Here is a 19401-nt window from a genome sequence, read left to right on the forward strand (position 1 = left end):
GAATTGTAAGCCACATGACCCATTTAAAGGCGATGTCCACCTTTTAAGGCTTCTTTGTATTGCCCCGACGCATCTTAACTAAAAATGAAACTGCTTGTTTAAAAGTATCCTACAGTTTTGTGTCTCCAGCTGCTATGTAGACCTATGGTTCTCCATGGTCATGGACTACAAACATTATTCCCTCCTAAGGCCTCATGCACACGGCCGTTGTTTTGGGTCGGCATCCGAGCCACAGTTTTGGCGACTCGGATGCACCCCTATTCACTTCAATGGGGCCGCAAAAGAGACGGACAGCACTCCGTGTGCTGTCCGCATCCGTGGCCCCACTAAAAAAATATAACATGTCCTATTCTTGTCCGCATTTTGCGGACAAGAATAGGCAGTTATATTAAAGGCTGTCCGGGCCGTTCCGCAAATTGCGGAACGCGCACGGACGCCATCCGTGTTTTGCGGACCACAAAACACACAACGGTCGTGTGCATGTAGCCTTAGCCTGATACTGCAGGTATCACTCCCAGCAGACAGCATCATGTTCTGCTGCATGCAGGTTTGCAAGAAGCAGGCATCAGATTTGTCAAGTAAAACACGACTGCATGGAGAACTAAAAAAACTGGGAGGTCCAATGTTGAATCGTGAAAAGTAAGGACACCATTTAATATCCACCTATATAGGGGAAATCAGGCAATATACTGTACCTTATTTGTTGATTGGCTTCACTGCGTATTCGGAGGATCTCTTTTCCCTTGAATTCCAGCTCTTTAGTCAGCGTGTTAATGCTCTCATGAAGTATCAGCAGCTCCTTGTTTAGACTGGAAACATGTTGCTCTTGATGCTTGAGCTGTTTCTCAAGTTCTGCTATTCGTCCAAAATACTCGGTCTCCTATAAGAAAAGATAGTGTGCTCTAAAAAGCAATTCTTTTAATGCTTTGATGGCCGGTGGCTATTTTCATGCAGCCTCAGAGGAGCTCATACATTCTATTACAGGTAAGGTGATCGGGAACTCTAACAATATGGCACACAAATCTAAAAGATGGACCAACTCTAATGAGTATTACTGTAGATAAGGTGTCCAGATCAGTATTTTGTTCTTTCCTACAGCCCCTCGTTCCCCCAAAGTCAGTGCTTAAGGGTTCATTCACACGTACACAAAATGGGTCCGCATCCGTTCCGCAATTTTTGGGAACAGGTGTGGACCCATTCATTTTCAATGGGGCCGGAACGTGCTGTCTGCATCCGCATTTGCGGATCCACTCTTCCATTCAGCAAAAAAATAGAACATGTCCTATTCGTCTCCGCAATTGAGTGCCGCCGACGCACATTGCCGGTGTCCGTGTTTTGCAGATCCGCAAAACACATATAGATGTGTGAAGAGACCCTAAAGCTGTACTGAAATACGTGGTCAGGTCTGCTGTGCTCATTATGTTAGCGTGGCACTACAGTCTGGACTGTGTATTTCAATACAGTTTTGAGTGCTGATAGTGGGGGAACGGAGGGCAGTAGGAAAATAAAAAATTTGATCTGGAGTCTACTCATGTAAGAGATAACAGTCCAAGATCATGGCAGCAGATTCTCTTTAAGTGCAAGTCCTCCACATGCTATTTGTCAAACTTCTAAATCAAGTTATGTACAGTATACATACAGTTGGGTCCATATATATTTGGACACGGACACAGTTTTTTTAATTACCTGTTTACTAAAACATATTCAAGTTATAGTTTCATTTGAGGGTATCCACATTCCAATTGGATAAAGGGTTTAGGAGTTTCAGCTCCTTCACATGTGGCACCCAGTTTTTTAAGGGGCTAAAAGTAATTTGACAATTGACTCAAAGGCTGTTTCATGGGCAGGTGTGGGCAATTCCTTCATTATTTCATTCTTAATTAAACACATAAAAGGTCTGGAGTTGATTTGAGGTGTGGTGCTTGCATTTTGAAGATTTGGCTGAGAAGTAAACATGCAGTCAAAGGAGCTCTCCATGCAGGGGAAACAAGTCATCCTTCATCTGGGAAAACAGAAAAAACCCATCCAAAAAATTGCTACACTATTAGGAGTGGCAAAATCTACAGCTTGGTACATCCTGAGAAAGAAAGAGAGCACTGGTGACCTTAACAATGCAAAAATACCTGAACACCCACGGAAGACAACAGTGGTGGATGATCGCAGAATAATCACCATGGTGAAGAGAAACCCCTTCACAACAGCCAACCAAGTGAACAACACTCTCCAGGATGTAGGCGTATCAATATCCAAATCTGCCATGAAGAAAAGACTGCATGAAAGTAAATACAGAGGGTTTAATGCACGGTGCAAGCCACTCGTAAGCCTCAAGAATAAGAAGACTAGATTGGACTTTGCTATAAAAAAAAAAAAAAAAATCTTAAAAAAACAGCACTCTTCTGGAAGAACATTATTTGGACAGATGAAACCAAGATCAACCTCTACCAGAATGATGGGTGGGTGGGTGGGGGGGGGGAATATGGTACATGGTACATCTCATGATCCAAAGCATACCACATCATCTCTAAAACAGGGAGGAGGCAGTGTGGTGGCTTGAGCATGCATGGCTGGGTCCCTAGTTTTTATTGATGATGTGACGCAAAACAGAAGCAGCCAGATGAATTCTGGGGTTTTTAGAGACATACTGTGTGCTCAAATCCAGCCAAATGCAACCAAACTGATTAGTCGGCGTTTCATAATACAGATGGACAATGACCCAAAACATAAAGCCAAAGCAACCCAGGAGATTATTAAAGCAAAGAAGTGGAATATTCTTGAATGGCCAAGTCAGTCACCTGATCTGAACCCAATAGAGCATGCATTTCATTTGTTAAAGACTAAACTTCAGACAGAAAGGCCCACAAACCAACAGCAACTGAAAACCGCTGCAATAAAGGCCTGGCAGAGCATTAAAAAGGAGGAAACACAGCGTCTGGTGATGTCCATGAGTTCAAGACTTCAGGCAATCATTGCCAACAAAGGATTTTCAACCAAGTATTAGAAATTAACATTTTATTTACAATTATTTAATTTGTCCAATTACTTTTGAGCCCCTGAAATGAAGGGATTGAGTTAAAAAAAATGCTTTAGTTCCTCACATTTTTATGCAATCATTTTGTTCAACCCACTGAATTAAAGCTGAAAGTCGGAACTTCATCTGCATCTCAATTGTTTTGTATAAAATCCATTGTGGTAATGTACAGAACAAAAATGAGAAAAATGTTGTCTCTGTCTAAATATATATATGGACCTAACTGTGTGCTGTCCGCATCAGTATGTCTGTTCCGTTGCTCCGCAAAAAAAATAGTGCATGTCCTATTTTTTTCTAGTTTGCGTACAAGGATAGGCATTATTACAATGGATCCGCCAAAAAAAGGATGCCATACGGAACGTCATCCGTTTTTGTTTTTGCGGATCTGCAATTTGCAGACCGCAAAACACATACGGTCGTGTGCATGTAGCCTTATACTGAAAATACTCATAGTAGCTTCATTATATCCTTCTGGAATAATGGTATGTGATACCTGATGTCTGCTGAACTCTTTATGCCTCTCAAGCTCATCTGCAAAACCTTCCAACTCCTGCTGGTGATGATTCCTCAACTGGTCAATGGCTGCTGCATGCTGGTGATTCAGTTCAGAGCGCAAGGATGCTGCAAAGCAATAATATACAACAATGGGTCAGCTTTATTTTTTGGAGATTATATCATCATTCACAAATCACTAAGTCATATTTGTCCTCAATGATCACACTTTCTATGGCTGTATTAGTTACTGGATCTGTTATTCTGCATATGGAGGTGTGTGGGGAATGTCAAGTCAACATTACCTGTAAGGGTAGACAAAAAGTTCTGGTCCAGATTCAACAATCCATGCAGAAACTAGCTGCCACAGTTTTTAATGGGAGTCTGCAGCCGCAGATTATTTCCAGACTGCAGCAAGAAAGGATATGTCTGTTCTTGGTGTGGTTGCCTTGTGGACACTGCTGGAAACCGTGGTTGGTGTCCACTCACGAATTAACCTAAACGGAATGAGGCTAAAAGGCGAGGGTGGACCGGCTGCATTCAAAAATGCAAAATCAAGGCAGAAACCAGAGGGTCAGCCTTGGGTTTCCGCCATGGATTCAGCTGTGGATTTTTCCACCCCAAGGGTGCCCGTACACATAACAGTTGCACTGCAAATTTCCCAATTTTTGCAATGCAGTTTTCACCCACATAGCTTGGATATTCGAGGCCCATTCAAAACTGTGTAAGAGAACCACCATAATTCACAGTAAGACCATAGGAGGTTTTGGTTGCACAGCATGGGCACGCCAAGTGTATAGCAGTCAAATAGTGGCTTATTGTAGCAACTTCTGCAAAGTCATGGCCAAATGCTGTGGTCTTGGTAAAACCAATACATTTTGCAGTATTAGTAGCACTAAGCTACGACATGAATGTTATGTCTTCTGTGCTTACAAAAAAAGAAGCCCCTTTTTCTTTCCAGAAAGTTTCATTGATGTCCAATGGCTGTGCCTAGAATTACAGTTCAGCAGCAATACCATACATTATCTCAGACAGCCCCTTCAAATCTTGCTTTATAGCTTCAATGGGAAATCTATCGCTTCCTTGGTTCGCTTTAGTACAAAACATGCAATGTGTCATCGTAAAAGAAAAGGTTTGTCAGGTGTAAAACAGGAGAAAATACCTAGCATGGCTTTGCCTTCATCTTCCAGCTCAAAGCGGAGGGTTTGAAGCTCCTGTTCCATCTCCAGTCGCAGCATGTCCATGACTTGTTTGTGGGCATCTTTCACAGACTGCAGCTCCTCAGAGTACTTTTGATGTAAACGATCTTCCAGATCCTGTGAAGCAGAATAAAGATATACAGCAGGAGAAAATAACCCCTATGCATCTTGAGCTGAAAGATAAATTGCACATAAAGAGACGAGACAAGAAAATTGTACAAATTATCTCGAAGTGCAGAACAGAGTGCTCCACTACTAGGAAAGCAATCTTCTACTAAAACCATGCATCCCGTCAGTGAAATTGGGAGTGTTTTATAAAAGTGAATTTCCTTTTGAAATGACTGACATATACGTATAAGCAAGCACTGTACCGCCAATGCTTACATGACTATGCTTTAATGATATTTCATGCCTGACATGTCAGGTTATTCATATGTATCCAAATCCCAGGCTGCAAATGGAATTTCAAGTTGAATAATTCTAGTTTTTACCAACACTTTATTACATAGTTGTAAACTAAATGTTTTCATGCTTATCTGTAATAATATAGAATTATGGTAACTACTAGACTAGCAATGCACTCCCTGCCAGAATAATACCATAGAATAACATACAGTATAGGAAACGCCCAGGAGCTGTGCCGTGGAGGTGGCATTGAAGGACTACGCTAAATAAAAACATATAAAAAGATGTAAATTCTTGTAAGTGGCACTTGCTTTCTGTTCTTGATCCTTTGCATCCTCCATACTTTGGAACGCCAACATGTGGGCTTCCTTCAGTGACTTCTGCCTCTGCTGATGTTCCTCCTCCAACTCTTGGAGCTCTCGGGTTAGACGCTGTCGCTCTTGACCAAACTGCGACTGCAGCTGCTGCAGAGAATTCTGGGACTGGCACAGCTGCATCTCAAGGTTCTGTTTCAGCAGGGAGATCTAACGCACAGCAAAAAGATATTCAGACAAAAAAAACACCTAAATGACGGAATAAGTGGAGAAAAGTATGTTGTGATTGCAGCTGTACATTTACATATAAATGAGCATTACTTTTTCTTTTCAGAGCTCATCTTCTATCAGCAACCAATGGATTAACTATATTAAAATCCAAAATAATACTTTCATTGCTGCTATTTTTACTGAAGTGAGAGCTATATAAGTTATGGCTATTAAAATCAACATTTTACTGCTGAACCAGCCAATCTTTTCTTTTGAGCACGGATGTGAAGCTTTGCTCAATTTATCGATTTCATGCAAGTAATGATAGAAATCTATGGTAAGTACTAAACCACCACCTGCTGCTAGAACAAAAGGCGTACTTTCACACTTGCGTTCCGTTGCCTGAACTGCCTTCCCGGTCATTCAAACTGTATGCAAACGCATGTCATTTTTTCTGACTGATCAGGCATTTTCCAGACTGATCAGGATCCTGATAAGTCTGAAAAATATTTGATCAGTCAGAAAAATGCATTGCAATACCGGATCTGTTTTTCCGGTGTCATCCGGCAAAACGGATCTGGTATATATATTTTTTCACAATTTTAAAGGTCTGCGCATGCACAGACTGGAATACCGGATCCGTCAATGCGGCAATTTGAATACATTCCTATGGAAAAAAATGCCGGATCCGACATTCCGGCAAGTGTTCAGTTTTATTATCTCCGTCCTGAAAAGTAAAAAAGACTGAACTGAAGACATCCTGATGCATCCTGAACGGATTGCTCTCCATTCAGAATGCATGGGGATAAAACTGATCAGTTATTTTCTGGTATTGAGCCCCTAGGATGGAACTCTATGCCGGTAAAGAAAAACGCTAGTGTGAAAGTACCCGTACTTTTAAGGCCTTGGCTACACTTTCACTCTGGGTTCACACCTGAGCGTTTTACAGCGCGTTCCTACGTGCTGTAAAACGCTCAACAAGGAGAAACCAATGATTCCCTATGGGCATGGTTCTCACCTGGGCGTTTTACAGCGCGTACGATAGCGCTGTAAAACGCCCGACGCCCCAAGTACATGAGCTTCTTTGGGGTGTCTTGTCGCACGTTCCCATACATAGACTTTCGGGAACGCACGACAATGGGCGTTCGCTTGTCTCTGTATGCGCGATTGCAAACGCGCATTACAATCGCGCATACAGAGCGCTCCATCGCGAACGCTCAGGTGTGAACCCAGGGTCATGCAGCACAACTGATTGATTTTAACTACTGAGTGACAGCTACAGTTAAAATCAATCAGTCTTGCTACAAAAAGTTGCAGTGAAGCTGAGGCCTTGAAGTGAAGGTTCCTCTTTGGCTTCCATTGGCTGTCAAGCCTTTCTGGCTCTAAATGCTTTGCCTTAGCTTTGCTTGGAAGAAACACTTAGGGAATTACAGTCTAGTTTCTCTCATGAGTAAAACTGTGTAAACTCACAGCCCCCTATCTAGTGACTGACCACAGTTATAAATAAAAAGGGGGCCATTTATCAAACAGAAATACACCTAAATCAGGCATATTTTTGGCGCAGATTGCGGCACAAAGGTCCTTTGCGCCGCAATCTGTGACTTCTCCCCACTCACTCCAGGTCTAAAAAAGGTTGGCTTGGCATGGGCAGGGAAGGGCTGGCAGGCCGGTCTCATTTACTAATTTCTATGCCTGTTTTAGGCGTAGAAAATAGTCTAAATGTAAGACAGCTAGGAAACATAAAAAAAATGTTAGGAAATATTTCCACTCTCGCTTGATGAAAAAAGGATCAAACCTCTTGAAGGTAAAGTACAAGGGGCCTAAGACATAACTAAAATCTGTGGTCTGCTTTGCTACCTGAAGACCCCCATACACATTAGTGTTTTGGCTCAGCCAACAAGCTATGGTATGTGAGGAGTTCCCGTCTCTCCCCTGACAAATGATGTGAGGGGAGTGAAGGCTCAGGAGAAATTAATTTGTTTGCAAAATCTTTTTAATTTCCCAGGACCTAAGTTGCCATCACAACTGTCTGACAGCAGCTTTCTTTTCTCTTCCCATTAAATACACATACATGTTCTGCAAACCAAACAAATACTGTATGTGTATGGAGGGGTCGGGAGACATAGCTGTTGGCTGAATTGGCCAGCTAGCGTTACAGCCACAAGCCTAAACAAAAAAAAAAAAAACTCAGATGGGAAAAAAATATTTTTACATATATTAGGCTGCAATATTTATTCCTTCATTTTCAGACCAGGTATTCAATTTACAACCTGCCCCTAGCTCATATTTCTCTCATGTGTATGAGTCCCTCCCAATAATGGAGTTTGGAAGTGCAGTCTGTATATCCAGAATGCTGCTGCTTTCACCAACACTACAATATCAGCACATTCCAGGGCTGATTTCTCCATTTATAGCTCATCAGGTATCTGCTCTCACAGGCTATAGCTACTAGAGAGGGGTCGTTGATCCAGGGAGTTATTCTGATTGCCTGATTGGAGTCGGGAAGGAATTTTTTATTCCCCTAAAGTGGGGAAAATTGGCTTCTACCTCACAGGTTTTTTTTTTTGCCTTCCTCTGGATCAACTTGCAGGATAACAGGCCGAACTGGATGGACAAGTGTCTTTTTTTGGCCTTATGTACTATGTTACTTGTGTTGTCAGTCACTGGGCCGCTGAGGAGTATGTGTTTACCCCCCGTCCTGCAGAGTTTGCTGTTGGCATGGGTCCTCTGCTTCCTCTCTACACTCATACACAGCCTGATTCTATGTGATTCTACACCTGGAAACTGCTTTGTGTGTGCTTTCTACCCTATTTACAGCCTGTGTGAGGTGTCCCCTTTGGATGTTTTCCCCCTCTCTCCACACTCTGATCTGCTGTTTACAACATCTTCCCCCTCCCTGCTGCTATCTCTAACTCTGAGAGACAGGTGGGAGAAAGCAGAGAGAGATGTTGGAAACAGGAGCCGAGCTTCAATGATACCAATTGCTGAAGGTCACCAAAAGTAGAAAGCTGATTAAAGTATTTAAAAAGTTGCTATTATTTAAAGATAAGCAGTTTAATATTTCTGGGGTCTCTTGGAATTGGAAATATGCGAGCTAAAGAGAGAAATATGCGGCAGACATTTTTCTATGTTTCCAGTCAGCCTCACCACATCCTGAAACAGTTGATAACATGGAACAATAGAGCGTGTTAAACTGTGCAGGAAGATGTTGATAGCGTAGACTTGGTGCATCTGGACTGTTAACACCATAATCACAAATAATAATTCAGCAGAATGCTCCATATTAGAGAAATAACACACAGACGTAAACTTTTTCCCCTCTAAAATAGAATTTAATGAGACAAAACTGTGCGATAGAAAATAAATGACAATAAGAATTGCAAAGAGAATTGACTGGTACAAATGAGCATTTGAGAGATGTCTATCTCTCAATGCCAGACTTCTACTAGCTGGCAGCACTACAGAACCAATTTGTCACAAAAATGAAATCCCACGAAAAGCCAGAATTTTCCCTAGACAGCATATTTTGTTTTCCATCAGCCAAAATGGTTGGAAGTCTCTACATAAGAGGATTGAGCATAACAAAGATGGCAGCTTATCAAAAAAACTTCACTTAATAGAATTTAATTGGTTGTCCTGCTAGTCTGAACATTTTTTTAGTGATACAATTATGAAATCTCTTCTGTCAATGTTGTCTGATTTGTATGCCCTTTATTGGATTAGACACCATGAAAGAACATACAGTAATTGCTGACTCAAGCCCCTTCTCAGCCGATAAGGTCAGAATGACCTTAGGCTTCTCCAGTTCCTTCTCTTCAAGTGTCTCATCTCATCAGAGCTTTTCCTATACTGTATTTTCTCACTGTACCAGCTGATCTTGTGTCTTGCTGTATGGTTTCGTTCTCACAATATTACATAATGCATTTAATACACTGCATATACAAAGCAGAACATGCATTAACTGCAGCGAACACTACTATATGTCATGCTTGACAGGTATCAGCCTTGGCTATGAAGGCAAGACACTGATCCTACGGAGTAGTCACTTACGGCAATACAGCTTTATGTGTATTTTATACCACCATCAATTATACAGATTATGCAAAATTCTCATCATGCTTTCTAGCAAGCCCTGAACGTAGCCAGCCTTCTAACATCACAAAGCAAATGCTGAACTTACAACTGCGAAAGCAGGATAATGGGATTGTAAGGTCTCTTACGCTGTTGTACAATCCATACCTTCCTCGGCTGCTGATCCACTTTCATTGGGATGGATTTCCAATAGTTCAATGGACACAGATTAAGGACAGTGCTGTGCATTTGGACAGTTAACTACTGAATGGCAGCAAGCAATCTGTAGAGAAGCTGCAGTGCACAATGATGACGCAAGCATGCCTCCATGTGAATGCCGTATAGGAAGCTGACTTACATTACTGATGGATTTATGTAAAGCTTCACCCAGAGAATGCCGCTATGAAAAGAAGATCACAGTAATAAAGGGAAACATTCAGGAAAACTCAAAGGAGAAAAAGGGGGGACACATAGGCACCATAACACAGAGAGAACAGTCATTATTGCGCAGAAAACACACGCATGACTTACAGTGGATATAAAAAGTCTACACACCCATGTTAAAATGTCAGGTTTCTGTGATATAAAACAATTAGACAAAGATAAATAATTTCAGATCTTTTTTCACCTTTAATGTGACCTATAAAGTGTACAACTCAATTGAAAAACAAACTGAAATCTTTTAGGTGGAGGGAAGAAAACAAAAAAAAAAACTAAAATAATGTGGTTGCATAAGTGTGCACACCCTTATAACTGAGGATGTAGCTGTGTTCAGAATCAAGCAATCACATTCAAAATCATGTTAAGTAGGAGTCAGCATACACCTGCCATCATTTAAAGTGCCTCTGATTAAGGCCTCATGCACACAACAGTATTTTTTCACGGTCCGCAAAACGGGGTTCCGTTGTTCTGTAATCTGTGTCCGTTTTTTCTTCTGTGTGATTTTTGGAGGATCACCAGACATGAAGGAAAGTAAAAAAAAAAAAGTCGTTTTGGTGTCCGCCTGGCCGTGCGGAGCCAAACGGATCCGTCCTGACTTACAATGCAAGTCAATGGGGATGGATCCGTTTGACGTTGACACAATATGGTGCAATTGCAAACGGATCCGTCCCCCATTGACTTTCAATGTAAAGTCAGGAGTCCCTATCAAAGTTTTCTCCAATCCGATAGTATATTTTAACTTGAAGCGTCCCCATCACCATGGGAACGCCTCTATGTTAGAATATACCATCGGATTTGAGTTACATCGTGAAAACTCAGATCCGACAGTATATTCTAACACAGAGGCGTTCCCATGGTGATGGGGAGGCTTCAAGTTAGAATATACTAAGAACTGTGGACATGACTGCCCCCTGCTGCCTGGCAGCATCCGATCTCTTACAGGGGGCTGTGATCCGCACAATTAACCCCTCAGGTGCCGCACCTGAGGGGTTAATTTTGCATATCATAGCCCTTTGTAAGAGATCAGGTGCTGCCAGGCACCAGGGGGCAGACCCCCCTCCTTCCCCTGTATTAAATTCATTGGTGGCCAGTGCGGCCTCCCCTCTCCACCCCCCCGATCATTGGTGGCAGCGGAGAGTTCCGATCGGAGTCCCAGTTTAATCGCTGGCGCTCGGATCGGTAACCATGGCAACCAGGACGCTACTGCAGTTCTGGCTGCCATGGTTACTTAGCAATTTTAGAAGCATTATACTTACCTGCGCTGTCTGTGACCGGCCGGGCGCTCCTTCTACTGGTAAGTGAAAGGTCTGTGCGGCGCATTGCTTATAGCACAGACCTTTCACTTACCAGTAGGAGGAGCGCCCGGCCGGTCACAGACACCGCAGATAAGTACAATGCTTCTAAAATTGCTAAGTAACCATGGCAGCTAGGACTGCAGTAGCGTCCTGGTTGCCATGGTTACCGATCGGAACCCCAGCGATTAAACTGTGACTCTGATCGAAACTCTCTGCTGCCACCAATGATCGGGGGGGGTGGAGAGGGGAGGCCGCACTGCCCACCAATGAACTTAATACAGGGGAGGGAGGGGGGGCCACACTGGCCACCAATGAATTTAATACAGGGGAGGGGGGCTGCACTGGCCACCAATGAATTTAATACAGGGGGGGAGGGAGGGGGGCCGCACTGGCCACCAATGAATTAAAAACTGGGGAGGGAGGGGGGTCTACCCCCTGCTGCCTGGCAGCACCTGATCTCTTACAGGGGGCTATGATACGCACAATTAACCCCTCAGGTGTGGCACCTGAGGGGTTAATTGTGCGGATCACAGCCCCCTGTAAGAGATCGGATGCTGCCAGGCAGCAGGGGCAGTCATGTACACAGTTCTTAGTATATTCTAACTTGAAGCGTCCCCATCACTAAGGGAACGCCTCTGTGTTAGAATATACTGTCAGGTCTGAGTTTTTACGAAGTGAAAACTCAGCTCTGAAAAAGCTGTATGCAGACGGATCTGCGGATCTGTCTGTGCTAAAGTAGCCTACGGACACGGATCATGGATGGCAATCTTGTGTGCCTCCGTGTTTTTTCACAGACCCATTGACTTGAATGGGTCCGTGAACCATTGTCCGTCAGAAAAATAGGACAGGTCTTATTTTTTTGACGGACAGGAAACACGGATCACGGACGCGGATGACAAACGGTGCATTTTCTGAGTTTTAAACGGACCCATTGAAAGTCAATGGGTCTGCAGAAAATCACGGAAAACGGAACAACGGACACGGATGCACACAGCGGTCGTGTGCATGAGGCCTAACCCCAAATAAAGTTCTGCTGCTCTAGTTGGTCTTTCCTGAAATTTTCTTAGTCGCATCCCACAGCAAAAGCCATGGTCCACAGAGAACTTCCAAAGCATCAAAGGGATCTCATTGTTAAATTGATCAAGCTGATTCTTCTGATGCTTTTGCTAGAAAGCTTTCTGCAGAGGAGCAAGAAGTGGAAATGGCAGAATCTGAAGAAGACCAAGGAGGGGAAATAGAAGAATTTCAAGCAGAAAAGCAAGGAATGGAAATGACAGAATCTGAAGCAGAAGAGAGTGCTGAAAGTGACTCAAGCCATAGTCCTGATACTATGAAAGACATGAGTGCAGTTAAGGAGAAAGATTTGAAAATTTTATTTGATGTGTCCTTCCGGGAGATACCGGTTCCAGATCATTTTCGGGTACAAATTGTGAAAAGAGGAAGTGCTTCTTTCCAGAACCAAGATGGTCCTTTTAGTGTCACAAAAAGGCCCGATGCAAAAGCTGCAGCAAATGGAGAAGTGCGTCAACTGTCAAAAGTGTGTTTTACAAGGTCATGCCAAATGGAGAGAAAATTCTGAGGACATGTATGGTTTACTCACCTGTCAGCGGGAATTTATATTGCTTTTGTTGCCGACTCTTTGCCATCTGTACTCCAGATACAACACCCAAAATTTTCACTGGGTTTCAGAAGTGGTAGAAACTGAGCCCAAAAGTAATAATCATGAGACATCCGAAGAGAACTTATACTGTCTGGAAAAGTGGAAAACTTTGGCATCAGGACTGAGGCTGCATGAAACCATTGATGCCCAAACTATTTCTAGGATGGAGACTGAGAAGAAAAAGTTGAGGGACATTTTGCACAGATTGTTGGTTATCACATTGTTTCTTGCCAAGCAGAATCTGGCATTTCGTGGCCACAAGGAAGATGAGTCTTCTTTGAATAAAGGGAACTTTCTTGAGATGGTTGAGATCCAAGTATGATCCAGTACCGAAGGAACACTTAATTAGGTTAAAGCGGCACACCTGTAAAGTTAAATGTGTCCGTCTCCTATCTTTCTCCACAAACTCAAAATGAGTTTATAAGTGTCCTGGCAAATCATGTGAAGGAGAAGATTGTAATGGACATAAAGTCTGCAAAGTACTTTGGCATCATGTTTGACAGCACACCAACAGCATACTGATCAAATCACCAACAGGAATTTTTTTGGGGGATTTTTCCCTTTAACCACTTCAGCCCCGCTAGGTGAAACCCCCTTCATGACCAGGCCACTTTTTACACTTCGGCACTACACTCCTTTCACCGTTTATCGCTCGGTCATGCAACTTACCACCCAAATGAATTTTACCTCCTTTTCTTCTCACTAATGGAGCTTTCATTTGGTGGTATTTTATTGCTGCTGACATTTTTACTTTTTTTGTTATTAATCAAAATGTAACGATTTTTTTGCAAAAAAATGACATTTTTCACTTTCAGCTGTGAAATTTTGCAAAAAAAACGACATCCATATATAAATTTTTCGCTAAATTTATAGTTCTACATGTCTTTGATAAAAAAAAATGTTTGGGCAAAAAAAAAATGGTTTGGGTAAAAGTTATAGCATTTACAAACTATGGTACAAAAATGTGAATTTCCGCTTTTTGAAGCAGCTCTGACTTTCTGAGCACCTGTCATGATTCCTGAGGTTCTACAATGCCCAAACAGTAGAAAACCCCCACAAATGACCCCATTTCGGAAAGTAGACACCCTAAGGTATTCGCTGATGGGCATAGTGAGTTCATAGAACTTTTTATTTTTTGTCACAAGTTAGCGGAAAATGATGATGTTTTTTTCTTTTTTTTTTTTTTCTTACAAAGTCTCATATTCCACTAACTTGCGACAAAAAATAAAAAATTCTAGGAACTCACCATGCCCCTCACAGAATACCTTGGGGTGTCTTCTTTCCAAAATGGGGTCACTTGTGGCGTAGTTATACTGCCCTGGCAATTTAGGGGCCTATATGTGTGAGAAGAACTTTGCAATCAAAATGTGTAAGAAATGACCGGTGAAATCCGAAAGGTGCACTTTGGAATATGCGCCCCTTTGCCCACCTTGGCAGCAAAAAAGTGTCACACATCTGGTATCGCCGTACTCAGGAGAAGTTGGGGAATGTGTTTTGGGGTGTCATTTTACATATACCCATGCTGGGTGAGAGAAATATCTTGGCAAAAGATAACTTTTCCCATTTTTTTTATACAAAGTTGGCATTTGACCAAGATATTTTTCTCACCCAGCATGGGTATATGTAAAATGACACCCCAAAACACATTCCCCAACTTTTCCTGAGTACGGCGATACCAGATGTGTCACACTTTTTTGCTGCCAAGGTGGGCAAAGGGGCACATATTCCAAAGTGCACCTTTCGGATTTTGCAGGGCATTTTTTACACATTTTGATTGCAAAGTTCTTCTCACACATTTGGGCCCCTAAATTGCCAGGGCAGTATAACTACGCCACAAGTGACCCCATTTTGGAAAGAAGACACCCTAAGGTATTCCGTGAGGGGCACTGCGAGTTCCTAGAATTTTTTATTTTTTGTCACAAGTTAGCGGAAAATGATGATTTTTTTTTTTTTCTCTTTTTTCCTTACAAAGTCTCATATTCCACTAACTTGCGACAAAAAATAAAAAATTCTAGGAACTCGCCATGCCCCTCACGGAATACCTTGGGGTGTCTTCTTTCCAAAATGGGGTCACTTGTGGCGTAGTTATACTGCCCTGGCAATTTAGGGGCCCAAATGTGTGAGAAGTACTTTGCAATCAAAATCTGTAAAAAATGACCGGTGAAATCCGAAAGGTGCACTTTGGAATATGTGCCCCTTTGCCCACCTTGGCATCAAAAAAGTGTGACACATCTGGTATCGCCGTACTCAGGAGAAGTTGGGGAATGTGTTTTGGGCTGTCATTTTACATATACCCATGCTGGGTGAGAGAAATATCTTGGCAAAAGACAACTATTCAAATTTTTTTATACAAAGTTGGCATTTGACCAAGATATTTTTCTCACCCAGCATGGGTATATGTAAAATGACACCCCAAAACACATTGCCCAACTTCTCCTGAGTACGGCGATACCAGATGTGTCACACTTTTTTGCTGCCAAGGTGGGCAAAGGGGCACATATTCCAAAGTGCACCTTTCGGATTTTGCAGGGCATTTTTTACACATTTTGATTGCAAAGTACTTCTCACACATATGGGCCCCTAAATTGCCAGGGCAGTATAACTACGCCACAAGTGACCCCATTTTGGAAAGAAGACACCCCAAGGTATTCCGTGAGGGGCATGGCGAGTTCCTAGAATTTTTTATTTTTTGTCGCAAGTTAGTGGAATATGAGACTTTGTAAGGAAAAAAGAAAAAAAAAGAAAAATCATCATTTTCCGCTAAATTGTGACAAAAAATAAAAAATTCTAGGAACTCGCCGTGCCCCCCATGGAATACCTTGGGGTGTCTTCTTTCCAAAATGGGGTCACTTGTGGCGTAGTTATACTGCCCTGGCAATTTAGGGGCCCATATGTGTGAGAAGTACTTTGCAATCAAAATGTGTAAAAAATGCCCTGCAAAATCCGGAAGGTGCCCCTTTGCCCACCTTGGCTGCAAAAAAGTGTCACACATCTGGTATCGCCGTACTCAGGAGAAGTTGGGCAATGTGTTTTGGGGGGTCATTTTACATATACCCATGCTGGGTGAGAGAAATATCTTGGCAAAAGACAACTTTTCCCATTTTTTTATACAAAGTTGGCATTTGACCAAGATATTTCTCTCACCCAGCATGGGTATATGTAGAAAGACACCCCAAAACACATTCCCCAACTTCTCCTGAGTACGGCGATACCACATGTGTGACACTTTTTTGCAGCCTAGATGCGCAAAGGGCCCCAAATTCCTTTTAGGAGGTCATTTTTAGACATTTGGATCCCAGACTTCTTCTCACACTTTCGGGCCCCTAAAAAGCCAGGGCAGTATAAATACCCCACATGTGACCCCACTTTGGAAAGAAGACACCCCGAGGTATTCAATGAGGGGCATGGCGAGTTCCTAGAATTTTTTTTTTTTTTGCATAAGTTAGCGGATATTGATTTTTTTTTTTTTTTTTCTCACAAAGTCTCACTTTCCGCTAACTTAGGACAAAAATTTCAATCTTTCATGGACTCAATATGCCCCTCACGGAATACCTTGGGGTGTCTTCTTTCCGAAATGGGGTCACATGTGGGGTATTTATACTGCCCTGGCTTTTTAGGGGCCCTAAAGCGTGAGAAGAAGTCTGGAATATAAATGTCTAAAAAATTTTACGCATTTGGATTCCGTGAGGGGTATGGTGCGTCCATGTGAGATTTTATTTTTTGACACAAGTTAGTGGAATATGAGACTTTGTAAGAAAAAACAAAAACAAACAAAAAATGTCCGCTAACTTGTGCCAAAAAAAATGGCTGAATGGAGCCTTACCAGGGGGGGAGTGATCAATGACAGGGGGGTGATCAATGACAGGGGGGTGATCACCCATATAGACTCCCTGATCACCCCCCTGTCATTGATCACCCCCCCTGTAAGGCTCCATTCAGACGTCCGCATGATTTTTACGGATCCATGGATACATGGATCGGATCCACAGAACGCATGCGGACGTCTGAATGGAGCCTTACAGGGGGGTTATCAATGACAGGGGGTGATCAGGGTAATCAGGGTGATCACCCCCCTGTCACTGATCACCCCCCCTGTAAGGCTCCATTCAGACGTCCGCATGATTTTTTACGGATCCATGGATACATGGATCGGATCCACAGAACGCATGCGGACGTCTGAATGGAGCCTTACAGGGGGGTTATCAATGACAGGGGGTGATCAGGGTAATCAGGGTGATCACCCCCCTGTCACTGATCACCCCCCCTGTAAGGCTCCATTCAGACATCCGCATGATTTTTTACGGATCCATGGATACATGGATCGGATCCACAGAACGCATGCGGACGTCTGAATGGAGCCTTACAGGGGGGTTATCAATGACAGGGGGTGATCAGGGTAATCAGGGTGATCACCCCCCTGTCACTGATCACCCCCCCTGTAAGGCTCCATTCAGACATCCGCATGATTTTTTACGGATCCATGGATACATGGATCGGATCCACAGAACGCATGCGGACGTCTGAATGGAGCCTTACAGGGGGGTTATCAATGACAGGGGGTGATCAGGGTAATCAGGGTGATCACCCCCCTGTCACTGATCACCCCCCCGTAAGGCTCCATTCAGACGTCCGCATGATTTTTTACGGATCCATGGATACATGGATCGGATCCACAGAACGCATGCGGACGTCTGAATGGAGCCTTACAGGGGGGTTATCAATGACAGGGGGTGATCAGGGTAATCAGGGTGATCACCCCCCTGTCACTGATCACCCCCCCTGTAAGGCTCCATTCAGACATCCGCATGATTTTTTACGGATCCATGGATACATGGATCGGATCCACAGAACGCATGCGGACGTCTGAATGGAGCCTTACAGGGGGGTTATCAATGACAGGGGGTGATCAGGGTAATCACCCCCCTGTCACTGATCACCCCCCCTGTAAGGCTCCATTCAGACGTCCGCATGATTTTTTACAGATCCATGGATACATGGATCGGATCCACAGAACGCATGCGGACGTCTGAATGGAGCCTTACAGGGGGGTTATCAATGACAGGGGGTGATCAGGGTAATCAGGGTGATCACCCCCCTGTCACTGATCACCCCCCCTGTAAGGCTCCATTCAGACATCCGCATGATTTTTTACGGATCCATGGATACATGGATCGGATCCACAGAACGCATGCGGACGTCTGAATGGAGCCTTACAGGGGGGTTATCAATGACAGGGGGTGATCAGGGTAATCAGGGTGATCACCCCCCTGTCACTGATCACCCCCCCTGTAAGGCTCCATTCAGACGTCCGCATGATTTTTTACGGATCCATGGATACATGGATCGGATCCACAGAACGCATGCGGACGTCTGAATGGAGCCTTACAGGGGGGTTATCAATGACAGGGGGTGATCAGGGTAATCAGGGTGATCACCCCCCTGTCACTGATCACCCCCCCTGTAAGGCTCCATTCAGACATCCGCATGATTTTTTACGGATCCATGGATACATGGATCGGATCCACAGAACGCATGCGGACGTCTGAATGGAGCCTTACAGGGGGGTTATCAATGACAGGGGGTGATCAGGGTAATCAGGGTGATCACCCCCCTGTCACTGATCACCCCCCCTGTAAGGCTCCATTCAGACGTCCGCATGATTTTTTACGGATACATGGATACATGGATCGGATCCACAGAACGCATGCGGACGTCTGAATGGAGCCTTACAGGGGGGTTATCAATGACAGGGGGTGATCAGGGTAATCAGGGTGATCACCCCCCTGTCACTGATCACCCCCCCTGTAAGGCTCCATTCAGACGTCCGCATGATTTTTACGGATCCATGGATACATGGATCGGATCCGTAAAAATCATGCGGACGTCTGAATGGAGCCTGACAGGGGGGTGATCAATGACAGGGGGGTGATCAATGACAGGGGGGTGATCAGGGAGTGTATATGGGTGATCACCCGCCTGTCATTGATCACCCCCCTGTAAGGCTCCATTCAGACGTCCGCATGATTTTTACGGATCCATGGATACATGGATCGGATCCGTAAAAATCATGCAGACGTCTGAACGGAGCCTGACAGGGGGGTGATCAATGACAGGGCGGTGATCAATGACAGGGGGGTGATCAGGGAGTTTATATGGGGTGATCAGGGGTTTATAAGGGGTTAATAAGTGACGGGGGGGGGGGGGGGGGTGTAGTGTAGTGTAGTGTGGTGTTTGGTGGGACTGTACTGACCTACCTGAGTCCTCTGGTGGTCGATCCTAACAAAAG

General features: G+C 43.7%; 1 protein-coding gene across 2 annotated transcripts in view; it reads right to left on the bottom strand.

Moving 5' to 3' along the window:
• Positions 1 to 19401, bottom strand: part of FAM184A (family with sequence similarity 184 member A) — a 185006-nt gene that overhangs the window by 15374 nt on the left and 150231 nt on the right. For both annotated transcript variants that reach the window (XM_044291911.1, XM_044291912.1), the window contains 4 exons: positions 5436 to 5648; positions 4683 to 4836; positions 3522 to 3649; positions 696 to 880 (listed from right to left, as the gene is read on the bottom strand). In XM_044291911.1, the coding sequence (XP_044147846.1) occupies positions 696 to 880; positions 3522 to 3649; positions 4683 to 4836; positions 5436 to 5648 (680 nt within the window). The remainder of the gene's footprint in view (positions 1 to 695; positions 881 to 3521; positions 3650 to 4682; positions 4837 to 5435; positions 5649 to 19401) is intronic.

The sequence above is a fragment of the Bufo gargarizans genome, chromosome 4 (genome assembly GCF_014858855.1).
Source record: "Bufo gargarizans isolate SCDJY-AF-19 chromosome 4, ASM1485885v1, whole genome shotgun sequence".
Lineage (NCBI taxonomy): Eukaryota > Metazoa > Chordata > Amphibia > Anura > Bufonidae > Bufo > Bufo gargarizans.